Genomic DNA, 16,644 nt, shown 5'->3' with positions numbered 1-16,644 from the left:
CTACTTTTTTAAATATGTTCCAAAAGCTATGAATCAAGTCAGAGTCGTGTGTGGGCCTAAAGAGAGACTGACACCATATTCTGATTTAACAACTGACCTGTCAATCAGAGACAAGGAATTAGAGGGAGGGATACAGCAGAGGCTAAAGAGAGAGTAAACAATATGAGCTGTCAACAAAGACTCAAGCACTCAATGCTAAGCATGACAAGTGTGGCAAATGGCAAAGAGTCTTTTTAACTGCCAGTAAAATAGTGTGTGATATATGTCTTCTCTCTAGTGTTGTTTTCTCACAGTGCAGTGTGGTCCATTTCTTTCCCCTCTACATACACACAATACCACTTTCATGGCGATATCCTCATCAGCTCTAGTATAACATACAAGTTTAATGATGGCTGGACAGGGCAGTTGAGTAGACGGTAGAAAAACATAGGGTAGAAGTGTGGAGGGTGTGTCACACACCCTTACATAAGCAAGGACATAGTTGATGTATCCTACACACACAAAATCAAAGCACCACCACTCTACCGCAGTGCCAAGAACAACCTATTACACCAGCCTGACTGGAACACACCTGACCACACACACAATCTTCCAGTCCAAAAACAGATTCTTGGCCAATTGCAATTGTCTATTTGTGTCACTGGAGCGGGGAATAAAGCAGTTAGACAGGTTGGTTGATGTTGCAGTAGAGCAGAGCAGAGCGTGAAACAGTCCTCCTTTATCTAACCAAACGTGAAGTCTTGAAATCTGCTATAACCAAAATTTCATACACAGCACAATCCATCCCACCAGAGACTGCATATGCTACCATTTCGAAGAACATAAATTCATGTCCTTAGTGAAGTATTTCAAAGCTAACCTACCAAAACACCAGACACGGCTTTCATTACAAAGACGTTCAGATTTCTCCCACAACCACACTAAAATCACAGAGAGATCTGGATGTTTCTCCAGTCAGACCTGAATAGGCGCAGTGTACAACCAGACTGTTATTAAAAGTCAGGGTTCGCACAGACGAGGAAGAGGAAGTCTCCTATCAGCAGCCCGCGCGGGTCGCCTCAAGATGGCTGTCTGAAGTGACCACCCATAACGACACTAAGTCCAGCGACCCTGAAACAGAGCCTACAATTACAAAGGGAAACACCATACAATAAAGAAGGCAAAATTAGCCAGACAGCCCACAATTAGGATCTTAAAATAAAATCTTTTATAAATATTTTTCAGAGCCTATAGATATTGCTGGGCTAGAATTAACACAATGCAGCCAATTACATTCACCTGAGCTGACATGAACAAAGCCAATATCAGCACTGCAGGGCTGGGCCACAAAAACCCAGTCAGAACCATTACTATTAGCAGTGTTTACTAAGGCAAACATCCCTATTAGTATTGCTCACTCACTTGGGTTACAGACTGAACAGACTCCACTTATAGACTCCACTTCTGTTCAAAATAATGTGTTCTAAATAAATATAACAGAAACCCTGGCTCACTGGAAAAATTTGCCTGTGGCAACCTTTGTGCAAAATGATACTACATTTTGTACATTTAACAACATGTTCAAAGTGAAATGTCCAGTAAGTGGGGCTAAAAGTGCATCAGTTTATCTGAGAGAGATACGTGAATCTGACAATGATCAGTTTTGTACACATCGCGGTGGAAACACTTATGTTAAAGCTCACTTAAATTTATTTTCAGAAATCTCTAGGTAGGACGCTGCAGTAGAGGAATGAAACTGAAGCATTAAATTATTTGTGTTTAGATGATCTGTTTGATATGTGCATATTCTTTGTCCCAGAATTTTGGACTGGCAAAACTCGGTCAGAAATGAATGACTTAGCTGACATTATACAACTGTCTCGAGAGACGTTTAATGATATTAAGAGTCTACGGAGTAGAGTTGCTCTCTTGAGGATCAGCTGGGCCCTGTCAGAATGCATCAAAAGCTTTGATATTTGCCTGGAGCCTGTCTAGACTCTGCTAAACAAACTCTAGGCTTGTGACTCGCTTCCCTGCTGAGCTAAAGCTAGAAATCCCCACGCTCACATTGAATGGATTTGACTGTGTGGAACTGGCCCGGTTCTCCTCCACTGAGTCCTGGAGCTCCAGCCGAGAATAAGCTGGCCTGAAAAAGAGGGAGCCGGTGTAGATACAGAGAGAGTGGGCAAAACAAATGCTTTTTTTTCTGAAACCTAAATTAGAAACATAAGGGAGGTGAAAAACACTGAACATGACATTCTAGAGAACATTAAAAACTACACGAAAACACAAAAACTTTCTCTCATGAGCAAACAACCATTACTCAGTTAATGTGCAGATCACGTCATGACAGAATGACAGAATGAGCACATACTGAGGTAATTAGCACACACGCCTTCACGAGTACTAACAGATAATTGAAAACAACATTACAAGTCACAATCTAATACTGTATCTCAAAGCAGTCAGCACTGGACAAAAAAAGCGTACATATGACTTTCTTGCAAGTTCATTGTCAGTACAAGTACTATTATTTACCAACTGTATATATCATTTATAAAATTTAAGTTTATTGTATTTTTTTATATATATACTGTATATAAATCATTCTGCCACATTTTCTGTTTTGCCCAAAATTCTTTATTTATTTTTAACATTAACATTTAAAATTATTTTTATTCTGTTTATTATAATATAATATAATATAATGCATTGATTGTATTTGTAAAACAGAATGAAAAAGTTAATCAGTTCCATGATTATAAATCTAATTCTGATAAACCAAAGTAAGGTTATCTGTGAATACAGTACTGTCGTTATTCCACATTTTGAAAACCTCCATGGATTATGTGCTCCACATATAGGGTGGCTTATATACAGTGACAAATGAATCTAGAGCGTCAGGTACACACCACCTCATCTCTGCATTTGGACGCACGTTCAGGGAAGGCTTATTTAGGCTCAGAGCATGCTCTTTACAATCCTTCAGAGAAATGTGCCAAGCCTGTCAGATGAGCCCTGTTTCATCCTGTTCTAGTCAAGTACATGATCGACCAAGCAAAAGGCATTTTCGCAGAAGGCCAACATTTGCATTGACTTATAATACACACCTCATTGAAGGCGAAGAATCTCTTCAGTGGTTTTATGTTGACCAATTAATGATTTGTAAAATATTCAAAAACAAAGAAGGTCAGAAAAACTAAATTCTGACTGTTCCTGCTGTAGAAAACATAGGCTATCATTATGAGTGGCCCTCAAGGAAAAATAAAGTGTTACAAAAGTGGGAAATACGGGCCTTTTAAAGTGCAACACAATGAAAACCAATTCTAAACCCTGTTAAACACGCACTTTTGCACATATCCAGGCACAGAAGGCTCTTCAAATGGAGACTTGTCCTATTCAGTCTCCATGCCATCTGGCTAACAGTGAGCTCTTGTAGATTTACATGGAGGTCTCAAGAGTGTGTTTGTACTCAGCACTGCGGTGCTACTGTAAACAGCTAATGGCGGTGAAGGGATGTGGTCATGTGTCTGCATCTGTGTGTGTATTGTGTAGGTAAAAAAGCAGATTCGATGCTCTCAACAACAGTGACTGAACAAGGTTTAGATACAAATAGGCACAATGAGAGCCCACAATGGAGACAGACACATCTGGCAGCTTTGGCGTCACAAAATGTAAAAGGTGAAACTGGTTTATTCATTGATATAGCTCATAAAGAAGCTCCTATTCCATTAACTCAGTCACTTTGGAGCTAAATTCTTTCCGCAGGCAAATGTGCTCTCTGAATCCCTGCCTGATGGCATCTGGAAAGAAAAGAGACGAACGAAACTAGTTCCTCCTTTAACAAACCCTCACATCTAACATGTGGTTTAGACCTAATGGGTCGTAAACAGCGTTTGGGTTTCCATGTTAATGCCATTTGACTTCCAGATGAAGTAGGTTTAGTTTTGACATTGCTGCTTGATTAAAAAAATCTGGTATCAAGAGAATATTTTGTCAATATACAATGATCCACCACAAAATCATCTACCAGAAAGGTTATATGGCGTCAATTACCCCAAACATTTTAATAGTTGATGTTTTCACTCAAAACTGAGTTCAGTCAAAGGCCATAAGTGCAATACATTTAGCAAAAAATTCCCATCCAAAAAGCATGACTGGGTTCATTTAGGAAAAATATTATTCTCCATTCAGACAGTGAGCGAGTTCACCAAATACGTGTTAAAACAATTGAGCAGCATGACAATATTACATAGAATAGCAAAAACCTAGGGTCATTCTTTACCACATCCCACCTCGTAGGAAATGACATCAGCAAAAACTCCAGCAAAGCCATTCAGTTATTCAAATACACATTTATGATGACTAAAGAAATGGTGGTTCTCCATTAAAAATACTTGGCTGGGCATTATTCCTGTGCCAACATGTGTGTAACCAAGTCTCATGGTTTCCTCAGATCTTTCCTACTGTGGACAGAAAGACTTTGAGAACAGTCATGATTATGCAATATATTTCTCTAATCCTTTACCAGAAGTGAGGTTTCTGGTCTAAACCAAACTAGGGATAGTGATGACAGCAGTGATGACAAAGGGCCAGTTTTACTAAAAGGGCAAATTAGCGCAAGAGTGCAAATCCAACACAGCGCTCATTTCATTTGAATTAATTTTAATACTCTCCTCTCATAAATTTTGCGTCTGAAAGGGAAACTCCTACATGCATATTCAATATGGTCAGGCACAAAAATAACTGTGTCCACGCCTTTTCAGCGCTAGTTCATCTTCAGTAAATCCTAACAGTACTATTTTAATGCCCAAAGAAGGTTTGCTCTGGTGCAAACGGTTAGTAAAACTGGCCCAAAACTATCAGATAGATGGGTCAAAAAAATATGATGTGTAAATGCAGCTTTATAGAGCTGCTGTGGTCTATTATGTCCTCAATAATTATTAAAATGAAGTAACGAAAAGAAAAAAGTCCTCTGCAGATACAGAATTCTGAAGTACCAGGGCTTGCAAAATTTCAAAACCCCTGGTAGCCCTTCGGGCAGGTACTCTTCAGATTTTGGTAGCCTGAAAATTTATTTAACTAGCCCAAATAAAAAAGAAAATTTTTGAAAATATAGAAAATCAGATAAGTGTACTGTGTATATTTATTATGTATATATAAATACACACACATACAGTATATATTTTGAAAATATTTACATGTATATATTTATATCATTTATAAATATATTTAATATAAAAACATAGCATATTTTTCTTAAATATCTGCATGTATGTTTGTGTATTTATATATACACATAATAAATATACACATTACACACACATACACTATATTGCCAAAAGTATTGGGTCACCCCCTTCTAATGAACATGTTTGACTACTTTAGTAATTTCCATGAGTACAAATCTTAATGTTTAAGCATATAATTATATTCTAGGGAATTGTGTGCATCTAATTTTATTGCAACAGTTTGGACATGACCCTTTTCTATTCTAACATGACAGTGTCTCTGTGTATAAGACACGGTTCAAAAAGACATGATTGATTCAGTCAGTGTGGAAGAACTTGACTGGTCTGCAGAAAGCCAAGTCCTGATCCCAGCTGGACACCTCTGGTGTGACTTTAAACGCAGACCTTGAGCCAAAAACTCATCACCAAACACCAATGACTTGTACATACACTGTAAGGACAAAAGTGTTGGGACTAACAAAACCCTAGATCTAAACCTAAATGTTTGTTAAATGAGTTAATATTACAACCAGCCCATCTTAAAGATGTAATCAGTTTTAAAACATGTTAAAAAATGTAAATACTGAACATTCAAATAATGTGTAGCTTTAAAAACAGTGATGATCTCATCAACATGATCTCATCGCATATTCATCATCTGGCCTTTACAATAGTGCTTTTGGGCATTTTCTGAACCGACTTTAGTTTTTTGAGCTAAAGAATTAACTTTATGATACTATGCTTGCATGCCATAACAGTGTAAATGCTCTTACTGGTTCTGTGCCAAGCAGCCTGGTGCCAAGATGCACTTGGTATCAGTTGTCTGCTTCAGTTGTGTGAGCTCTAGCATGTCCACCTGAACATCAGTCACATGACCTGGCAACTGTGGCAACACGGATAGGATTTTCTCAACCAGATTGTCCCCATGGTGGCCGACAGCTCCTATAGATTAGGCAAAAGAGAATCGGAGGAAACAGTAAATAGGTTTTGAAAGAACATAGAACAAGTTATACTGTGTTATATGTCGCCATGATGTGACATTAACAAAAAACACAACAGATTTCCCCATATTTTCCCAGTTGTTTAATCACAACACAAATTCTGTAAGGGTACATTTAATTACGTAAATGAGGCATCATCTAATAAAATGTGCACTAATTTGAATACATGTCCAGAACGGAAATCTGAACATTGGATAAATCCAGATTCATAATTCTCGTTTTAATTCATTCAGAGGGTATTTTGGATATATCTTTGCATCATGCCATAAATCACAATATAATTACAACAACCAGAAAAAATCAGGTGAATAATCCCCTTTTTTTAAAGTTTGGTTTAGGTAAGAATTAAGAAAGTGGTGAATTTTTGCCTTAGTGCAGGAGAAAAAATAATAATTACGTGACAACTGCCTTGAAAGATATGCATTGTAATTGAAATCTACTGATGTAAGCAAATAAAGTGTAATAAAATAAACACTTAAATGTGTATTTTGGTTATTTTCTTCCCACTAGTCTGAAAGAGGACATGTTATGGAAGCCAAACAATCCAAAATCTCAAAATTGACCAGTACAGAAAAAAACCCTACAATGATTTAGTCTGTAGTGCCTTTACTTAGGTACTAATGATTGAATATATTACTGTATTTAGACCACACCTGTAAGATCAAGAGTTCTGTCAATAAACACTATTGATGCTTTATTGGGGGCTGACTTCCTTCTGTTTTTGGCCTGTGGATGACTGGCCAGCTCCCCTGCGATCAGACGGCTCATCGGACCCACAGAAAAGCTCTCCTCACGGGTACTGATGAAATCAAACAGGGCGTTGAGGGCCGATGCGAGAGATTTAATCTGAATCTGCAACTCAGGTGGGAGAGAGTGCATATCCACATCCATCAGACTCCCAAATCGTTTTTTCTCTGGCCTCTTCTCATTGATGGCCTCAAGATCCACTTCCAATAAAGGGAAAAGTTCAGAGAAAGCAGGCAAAAGGTGGAGCTGTTGTGTCAGAGGGGCAAAGACCACAGGTGCATGCATGACCTCAGCGGTATAGTTCATATCACCCATCCACTCACACAGTTTCTCTTCAAACTGCTCAAACACCGGGTTCCCCTCCAGATCAGTAGTCACATTATTCGCAAGCAGGTGAATGGAGTGAGGAACAGTTGTGAAAACCACGCAGTACTGGAAGTGACTGAGGGAAATTATGTCTTTGATAATGTCCGCAGTTCTACCTTTCAGCACGGTGCTGACCACAAACACAGCTTTGGGTTCATTCTGTCCGCCTGCTTCAAAGCTTGAGAACTGTTTGATGTTTCGAGCTCCAGCTTCAAACAGAAGCGCAGCTCCTCCGTTCCAGTGCAGGCTCTCCGAGCACCGATCATCCATGAAAACAACAGCCTTTTTTACCTTTGACAGCACTTTTTTCCACGTCTGACCGGGAAAAGACATGACTCCATCCGTGGGCAACATATTTCCGCAAATGCTGGGGTTTTAAATTGAGACGAACGATAGCAACAGCAGAACTGCCAAACAGACACCGTTCAAAACAAACCCATGTGAGTCTCTCGAAGGTGACGTGGCACAGAGGCGTCGCGATAATTATGCGTCATAGTATAACTCAGCAGGGAGTTTTGAAAAGTCGAGTACCGTATAATATAAATAATTCTTTATCCACTCTTGTACCCATTTTACAATAAAAATAGGCCACTATTCATTCTTTAACAGCAAAGCAAATTGCAAAAAAGACTGACTGCAAAGACGTATCCGTTGATTTACTTCACACAACGTGGGCTATTTAGGCTAACTTACTTATCAAGATGCTGATATATATATATTTTTCTTTTTAAATTAATATTCTTATGTTAACGTTTTTATAAATGACGTGGTTGCCTTTGAATTTTGTTCATTATTAAAAATTAAGAAAATTGAGATTCAAGTAATAGAATAGAATATAATTTCTTTATTGTCATTGTACACAAGATACAACGAAATTGCAGAGCTTCTGCATAAGGTGCATGGTACATAATAGACCAAAAAAAAAAAAAAAGATTATATATATATATATATATATATATATATATATATATATATATACATATATACACGATACAAAGTGATGTACAATTAAAATATTTAAGCTAAGACAAAGAATAAAGAAAATGAACATAGAAAGAGTTGCTTGTAAATATATATATATATATATATATATATATATATATATATATATATATATATATATATATATATATATATATATATAAATAAGTAATAATAAGCCACAGTTTGTCAAAATGATTATTACACTAATATGAGGCAGACTTCTGGCTCTGAATAAAACTATTTGGAATGAGAATATATATAAACTATTTTTCTATAAAAATAATAATAATAGTAATAATAAATGCATTCAAATGTGTGCACTGATGTGTTGATGTTGAACTTCCTGCGTGTCTCGCACACGTGCGCGTGCAGTGAGATGTGTCTCTTTGGTAACGCGCACCTGCTACACCAGCACGCGGCGTGTCACTGTGACAGTAAACCCCTAAAACTATTTTCACACTTCGCAAAGTTACTTTGTCGAACTCGGTGAATCATTGAGTTAAACTGAGCCTGTGATCTCAAAGCAAAAGCTCAGAAACCCGGAGGTGATCATGTCCACCACAAGAGAGGTGGAGAAAACAGCTGATGAGAGCACTGATGACGAGACGGACTGGCTTTATGGAGGTGAGAAATAAACGCACTGATGATCCAACTTTAAAACTGTCTGAAGCGATTCAGGAAGGCAAATCAAGCGTCCTCGTCAAACGAATAAGCACCAGACCAACTACCAAAACTAAAAGCACACGTTTCGATCCAGAGACCGTTATTTATCCAGCTGCACGCGTTTCATAACGTTTACTTTCAAATCAACCCTTCAGAGAACATATGGCATGAATACATTTACACCAAAGACTATTTGTTGATTTTGATCGCTTCCATTGTCCTCATTTGAAAGTCGCTAAATGACTAAATTTGCTAAATGACTAAATGTAAAGACTATATAGAATACCTTTAAATGGATTTTGATTTACACACCTAATATCAAATGTAGGAAGTGCTGCTGCATTAAAAGTAGCTGATCAAAGTTGGACAGCTTAAAAAAAAAAAAAAAAAATCATATTCAGGGTATTTATTTTTTTAATTATAATTTTTTTCAGTACCAAATATGGAAGAGGACATGACATAGTGTACAATGTCCAATAGGGATGAATCTGAGAAAAGAAAAACCAATGTAAAAATATACTATAGAGTTTTAAAATTGTCTTTAAATTCATAACATGGCAGCAATTTAGAAGATTAAATTGATTCCTCCATGCTAGTGCTGTCAAATGATTAATCGCATACAAAATAAAAGTTTTTGTTTGCATAATATATGTGTGTATATTGTGTATAAGTAATATGTGACCCTGGACCACAAAACCAGTCTTAAGTGTCAATTTTTCGAAAATCTTTGCTAGGTTTGGACAATATGTGGCCGAGATACAACTACTTAAAAATCTGGAATCTGAGGGTGCAAAAAAAAAAAATCTAAATATTGAGAACATCGACTTTAAAGTTGTCCAAATTATGTTCTTAACAATGCATATTACTAATCAAAAATGAAGTTTTGATATAGTTATGGTAAGAAATTTACAAAATATCTTCATGGAACATGATCTGTACTTAATGTCCTAATGATTTTTGGCATAAAAGAAAAATGGATAATTTTGACCCATACAGTGTATTTTTGGCTATTGCTACAAATATACCCTTTTTTTGGTTTTGTGGTCCAGGGTCACATATGTATATATAAACACATGCATGTATACATTTAAAAAAATATATGTTTATATATGAAATATATTTATATATAATAGAAAATATAAGAATATAAACATATAAATGTATATACATGTAAATATTTTCAAAATATTTACTGTATGTGCATGTATTTATATATACATAATAAATATACACAGTACACATACATATATTATGTAAACAAAAACTTTTATTTTGGATGCCATTAATTGTTTGACAGCACTAGAGCTGACCAATTATACCAAATATTTAAAAAGAAATCCTTTTTTTTTAATATTTGAAATCAATGAGATCAATAATAACATTATCGCAGTTTTATGATTAAAAAAAAAGTAGTGTTTTTATTTTAATTGTGGGAGACAAAATATATAATGCAACATAATACAATGATGATTGATAGAGATGGACAAATAAATGTTCCACAAAAACCTGATGTATCATATTCAGTACTCTGTTTATCATGATTTTTCTTAAACAACAAAAAAGCTTTCAGTTTCAGTCCTGTGAGTGTTCATCTTCAAATATTACTAACAATAAAAAGTTATTACATTTAATTAATAAAATTGACACACACACACACACACACACACACACCATGACCTGAAAGTGGACATTTTTAGAATTACACTAAAAGGCCTTTTTAACAAAAAAAAAGTAGAAACTATCAGATGACAGAAAGCTTATGATCATTTTGATAATTTACATGCCTTACAAATTTGCATGTCAAATAATATAGAGTATTTAATCAAAGAGTAAATATTCATAGGGTTAAAAACAATTATAGCAATAACTGTAAACTTCTTAAATGGTCTGTTTCCATGTGAAAAAAACTATTGTATTAATCTCTACTTCTTTATCATAAATAGATGACAATTTTGATGAAGAAGAGACAACAGAAAAGGAAGTGTTCAGGTGAGTGTGCCCAAGAAAATATCTTCAGCTGTTGAGGAGTTTCCAATGAGAAAGTTTATGGAGTAGAACTTGGAAAATAGTTTTTTAATGTTTTAGCATCTTTGTTTTTTTGTTGTTGTTGTTTTTTTAATCTAAGTCTTTAACTGCATGGAAAAGGCAGAAATATAGAGTAAAAACTGGTGCAAAGACCTTTGGATTAATTATTGCAGTATTTTGTTGAAATCTTATAAGCTTTAATCAGGCAGTTGATTTATTAATCTTCTCCAAAATGTCTGTTTGCCTTTTTTTAAGCATTATGAATCAGCTCTTCCTCACATTTGATTTCATTTGCATTTACAAATATGCACCATCAGCATTTACATATCCCTAACACAAACACAAACACACGCACATTAACATTTAAACTCTTTGCCGTTTTGGGATTTTCTGCTCCTGGCAATGTCAGTAACTAATGGTGTGCCGACTCAGATCAAGAGAGACTGACACATTTATTTCCTGTTAGGGCAAGTAGCGTTGTACAAATGAAGCGTGTACATTTAATGCCCGTTTCACCGCTAAGTAATGACCATGCATGCACATAAGCGGTATGTGACACGTCTTTGTCGATAGACCTCTTTGCAAATTGCTCCGAAAGCGGATCAAGCCACGCGTGTCTGATGAAACTCTTTGAACGCTTGTTAAATTCAGCATTGGATGTGCACAGTATAAACTCTCCTTATGTGCTCACTGGAATAGGAATCAGAAGGAATGTTAACCATTGTTTTATTCCTCTGCTTCCCAATATTGCGTAGAGACGTGTTAGCTGTTTCTTGGAGTTGACGCAGCGTTTTTTATCGGTTGGATTGCTTCACCTTTATTAGAGTTGGGGCAAAACTCAAACCCAAGCGAGAATTTTCCCTCACGTTGCATTGGCCTTAAATAAGCCTGATGAGGCCGCAGTGATATAGGCCTCACTTAAACTAATGTAGGCCTGCAGCTAAAGATGTGCTTGTAAATTGAACCTCCTCATTGCCCATATTTGCTGAGTGTAAAAGCCTTTTTATTGTTCTGTAGCATCAATTAGTGCACGTGATTAAATCAGACAGACAGATGAAGCTGACAGGAAGTCTGTGCATCCAAAGGAAAATGACGTTTCTTCTGCAGAACACACACCTGATCTCTGCTGACAATTTAATTAAGAATGTGTTTAATATTTAGTATTTTTAGAAAGTATTTTAATACATTTAATATATAGAAATTAATTATACTTTAATATATTTTATAATATATGTGTGTGTATATACACTACCGGTCAAAATGTTTTTCATGTTTTTTAAGGAAGTCTCTTCTGCTCACCAAACCTGTATTTATTTGATCCAAAGTACAGCAAAAACAGTCAAATATTTTGAAAATTCTATTTGAAAATATTTTAAAATGTAATTTATTCCTGTGATTTCAAAGCTGAATTTTTAGCATCATTACTCCAGTCACATGATCCTTCAGAAATCATTCTAATATTCTCATTTGCTGCTCCAAAAATATTTTTCATTATTATTATGTTGAAAACAGCTGAGTAGAAGTTTTTAAGGTTTCTTTGATGAATAGAAAGTTCAGAAGAACAGCATTTATCTGAAATAGAAATCTTTTGTGACCTAATAAATGTCTTTTATCATAACTTTTGAACAATTTAAAGCATCCTTCCTAAATAAAAGTATTAATTTCTATAATTTCTTTACAAAAAAAAAAAAAATGATACTGACTCCAAGCTTTTGAATTGTATAATGTTACAAAAGCTTTTTATTTCAGATAAATGATGATCTTTAATAATAATAAATAATTATAATAATAACAATAATAAATGTTTATTGAACAGCAAAGCAGAACATTAGAATGATTTCTGAAGGATCATGCGACTAGAATAAGGATGCTAAATAGAAAACAGTTATTTTAAATAGTAAAAATATTTCAAAATGTTACTGTTTTCAAATGCAGGTTTGGTGAGCAGAAGAGACTTCTTTAAAAAACATTAAAAATCTTACTGTTCAAAATCATTTGACCGGCAGAATATCAAAATGAATTTTAAGGTTTTTTTTAGTCGTAGTACAGTCATAATATTCTGTTTAAACTGATTTGATGAAATATGGCACTACATTTTTTAAATTAATTAAAATTAAAATTTAAAATAAAAATAATTCAAAAGGTATTATTTTGCTTTAAATCACTTTTTATGTATACATCTCGTTCCTGAACTATCATTTAGTTAAATCCATTTCATATTTTTGCCTAGTTTGGAGAATCTTGTTTTTGTGGTCATTCAATACATTACAGTATTGTATAATCTATTTGGTTAACTATAAACATGTATCTCACTTCTGCAGTGCTCTGATTGGTGATGTGGATGGCATGAATGGACTCAATTACCAGGTGCTTAACTTATTTATATCAGTTAGTCATGATAATGTAGTGCACATTCATTTAACAAACAGTTTCCTGTTTCCTGTTTTTCCCTCTCAAAGGAAAGTGAATCAGACAGTGATGATGATGTCTGTGTGACCATCGGTGACATTAAAACAGGCGGATCTCAGGGCTCGTGAGTAATTCAGTCAAAAGTTTGGACAATTTTAGTTATATATGTCATTGTGTCAAGTCTTGTCATATCATACAGAGATACTGATGTCATCTTAAATTATTCTGGGTCTAATTAATTGTTATAATGATGCTTAATGATCTGTTTGTGGTTTGCTCTGTAGGTCATTTGGTTCCAGTTCCATCAGTCTGAACATAAAGACATCAGGTAATAAAGATGTTCAGTTCATTCAATTACAAATTATTTTTAAATATTAGCTCATTTTAATTACTACATGCCCCCATATTCTTTGTACAGTCTTTGTACTTACTGCATTATTTATTTATATTTAAAGGGATAGTTCACCCTAAAATAAAAATTCTGTCATCATTTACTCACCTTCAAGTAGTTCCAAACCTGTATGAATGTCTTTGTTCTGCTGAACACAAAGGAAGATATTTTGAAGAATGTGGGAAAAAGAGCAGTTCTGGGGCACCATTGACTTCCATAGTATTTTTTTTTTCCTACTATGGAAGTCAATGGTGCCTCAAAACAGCCTGGTTACAAACTTTCTTCAAAATATCTTCCTTTGTGTTCGGCAGAACAAAGAAATTCAGGTTTGGAACTACTTGAGGGTGTGTAAATGATGACAGAAGTTTCATTTTTGAGTGAACTATCCATTTAAAATTATGACCCTCAAAAAGGAATATCATTTTGACATTTTCTACAGCATGGTGGCCAAAAAGTATTGAAAAAGAAATAGTCGTATTTCTCAGTTTTTGCGAATATTGTCATGCTGAAATCCTTCACCGTTACCAAAGTTAATTTATCAATAAAAGTTAATAAATAAATAATTCATTCAAAATATAAATTATTGATAACACCTCCTAATCACGCCTCCTGTTAGATTGCTCATAAACACCATATGTGTCGTTCCACATTTAAAATGAATTGCAATTATTATTAAACTTATAGACATTTCAATTCAAAAACTTTAAATATATCCAGAATATTTATAATTAAATAGATATTCTATATTTTATGTTTCTTAAATTACCACCATGCATTCCTGAAGAAAGCTTAAATTTAAGGCTGAATGAACTATGCTGCTGAGAATCCCTTTAGGACGTTTCTCTGGGTTTGGTTTGATCTGTGTGTGGGAATCCAGCCTCTAAAGTCTTATCTTCTGTGAGTCAGGCTCCAAGCCCAAAGGGCTGGATCTGGATGCTGAAGGCAATGTCCTGCAGGTGGATGTGGAGTCCTTTGAGGAGAAGCCATGGAGGAAGCCAGGTGCAGTTGATTGCGTTAAGATGTGTGAAGTGTGTGTGCTAGTCTACCTCAGATTCAAATGTACCGTTTTCTCTAGTGCACTCTCTAACAGCATGTGTTGTGTATAAACGCAGGTGCGGATCTGTCTGACTACTTTAACTATGGTTTTAATGAGGACACCTGGAAGGCATACTGTGACAAACAGAGACGACTACGCATGAGCCTAGAGATCCTGAGCCTGGGGTCATCAAGCAAAATAATGGTACATTTAGCATAACTAAAATATGCCCTTACTTCTATCATGATGGTTCATACTAAGATGTTGATCATAGCTGTGACAGGGCATTTAATGTGGTTGCAGACTTGCTAGCTCTGTTCCAAAGCCCAGTGAATTACTTAGCTGCCTACATAGACAGCTGGCTTCTAAGGGAGCTTCCTAAATTTCATGAAACCTCATAACTATTGCAAAAATTAACCATAGTTTTATTATAGTAAAAGTGTAGTAACTATGGTTTTTCAGTGTTTTAAGTATTTTGTTGGGGGGGGGGGGGGGGGGGGGGGGTTGTAGTAAATCCATGTTTAATTTTTGTAAGGGAAGTAACTGATTTGGAACTCTCATTACATATTCTATTGTAATTGTACAGTATTATTATATTTGATCATGGAACTTAGCTAGTTTTATTATATTAAAAAGCACTTAATTTCAACAAATTTATTATCAATACAGACACTGCATCCAATGTTTCCGCCATGTTTTCTTACTGACACCCTCAACCCAGAAACTTAAGGCTCAAAGAAAATGAGTTTACCACTCATAATTACAACTTTGTAGTGGTGTTCATTTGCACTCAACTCGTAAATATAATGTTTTCGACATGACTTGAATGCATCATGAACAATTTGCAATTATTTCAGGCAGTTTGACATTAGCGTGTTGCTAAGCTAATGGCACAATAATCATTTGCAATCAATTAATTATAAACAATCAAAAATATATAGACACAAATATTGTGAAAAATGAAATTGTATTTATTTTATATTTTCTTTTATTATAATTTGATGTTATTTTATTTTATTAACATTTATTTTGCCTCATCTGCCAGATTTTTTTCACTGAGCTCAGTGCAGTGCATTCTGGAACTGCCTTCACCACATGTGAAACTGTGCCTTAGAATTTGGCTAAAACAATATATCCTAGGAGGAAACAGCTTACCGGATTCCTACCTTTTGGAACAACTTTTACATTGGAAGTACCTATGGTGAATTAAAATGCTGCTTCTGTAAGCAGCTCATGAGGTTTTGGAACACCTGTGTATGTAGAATGAGTGTGTATACATATAAATATGTTCTTTCTCTCTCTCTTTCTCTCGCTCTCTCGCTCTCTCTCTCTCCCCCTCTCTCCAGGTTCATCAGAATTCTAGTAGCGATTTGTCAGAACACTCATCCAGGTACATCAACCCTTTATCATACACATCAGTATGAACCAGCGAAACCGACCAACCCATTCACACACATTACACACATTTTACTTCTTGGAACAACATAAGGGAGAATATATGGTAACAGAATTTTCATTTTTTTGGTAAACGATCCTTTAAAACACTTTAGTTAGCCAACATTTTAATTTAAAGGGTCTTTGGCTTGAGTCCTAAAACCATTTAAAAGCTATTTCAGAGTCTTTTAAAGTGTTTTCCTAGTAGAGTGAATGTGACCGTATTTCTTCCAAACTCATTCCATGCACTGATGCAAATTATGGGCTATAATCAGCCGACTGTAAGCAGTCATTTAAATTGATTAAATTGATCTTAAAGGTGTACCAATGAAGCATCTCGTGTTGTCAGGCCAGTCAGCCTTTGCATACAATGTGCAG

General features: G+C 35.3%; 2 protein-coding genes across 2 annotated transcripts in view; one reads left to right on the top strand and one right to left on the bottom strand.

The window, feature by feature from the left end:
- Positions 1–7,791, bottom strand: part of LOC306843827 (sec1 family domain-containing protein 2-like) — a 114,277-nt gene extending 106,486 nt beyond the window's left edge. The window contains exons 1-2 of the mRNA XM_079375510.1: positions 6,865–7,791; positions 5,984–6,152 (exon numbers count right to left, since the gene is read on the bottom strand). Of these exons, the coding sequence (XP_079231636.1) occupies positions 5,984–6,152; positions 6,865–7,678 (983 nt within the window). The 5' untranslated portion in view covers positions 7,679–7,791. The remainder of the gene's footprint in view (positions 1–5,983; positions 6,153–6,864) is intronic.
- An 881-nt stretch (positions 7,792–8,672) lies between these two features.
- Positions 8,673–16,644, top strand: part of LOC306843871 (pre-mRNA 3'-end-processing factor FIP1-like) — a 33,329-nt gene continuing 25,357 nt past the window's right edge. The window contains exons 1-8 of the mRNA XM_079375569.1: positions 8,673–8,932; positions 10,915–10,960; positions 13,318–13,363; positions 13,456–13,529; positions 13,690–13,733; positions 14,703–14,795; positions 14,909–15,036; positions 16,179–16,222. Coding sequence (XP_079231695.1) covers positions 8,860–8,932; positions 10,915–10,960; positions 13,318–13,363; positions 13,456–13,529; positions 13,690–13,733; positions 14,703–14,795; positions 14,909–15,036; positions 16,179–16,222 — 548 coding nt within the window. The 5' untranslated portion in view covers positions 8,673–8,859. The remainder of the gene's footprint in view (positions 8,933–10,914; positions 10,961–13,317; positions 13,364–13,455; positions 13,530–13,689; positions 13,734–14,702; positions 14,796–14,908; positions 15,037–16,178; positions 16,223–16,644) is intronic.

The sequence above is a fragment of the Barbus barbus genome (genome assembly GCF_936440315.1).
Source record: "Barbus barbus genome assembly, chromosome: 24".
NCBI lineage: Eukaryota > Metazoa > Chordata > Actinopteri > Cypriniformes > Cyprinidae > Barbus > Barbus barbus.
Note: the sequence above shows the minus strand (reverse complement) of the source record. Positions and strands in the feature narration are given on the sequence as shown.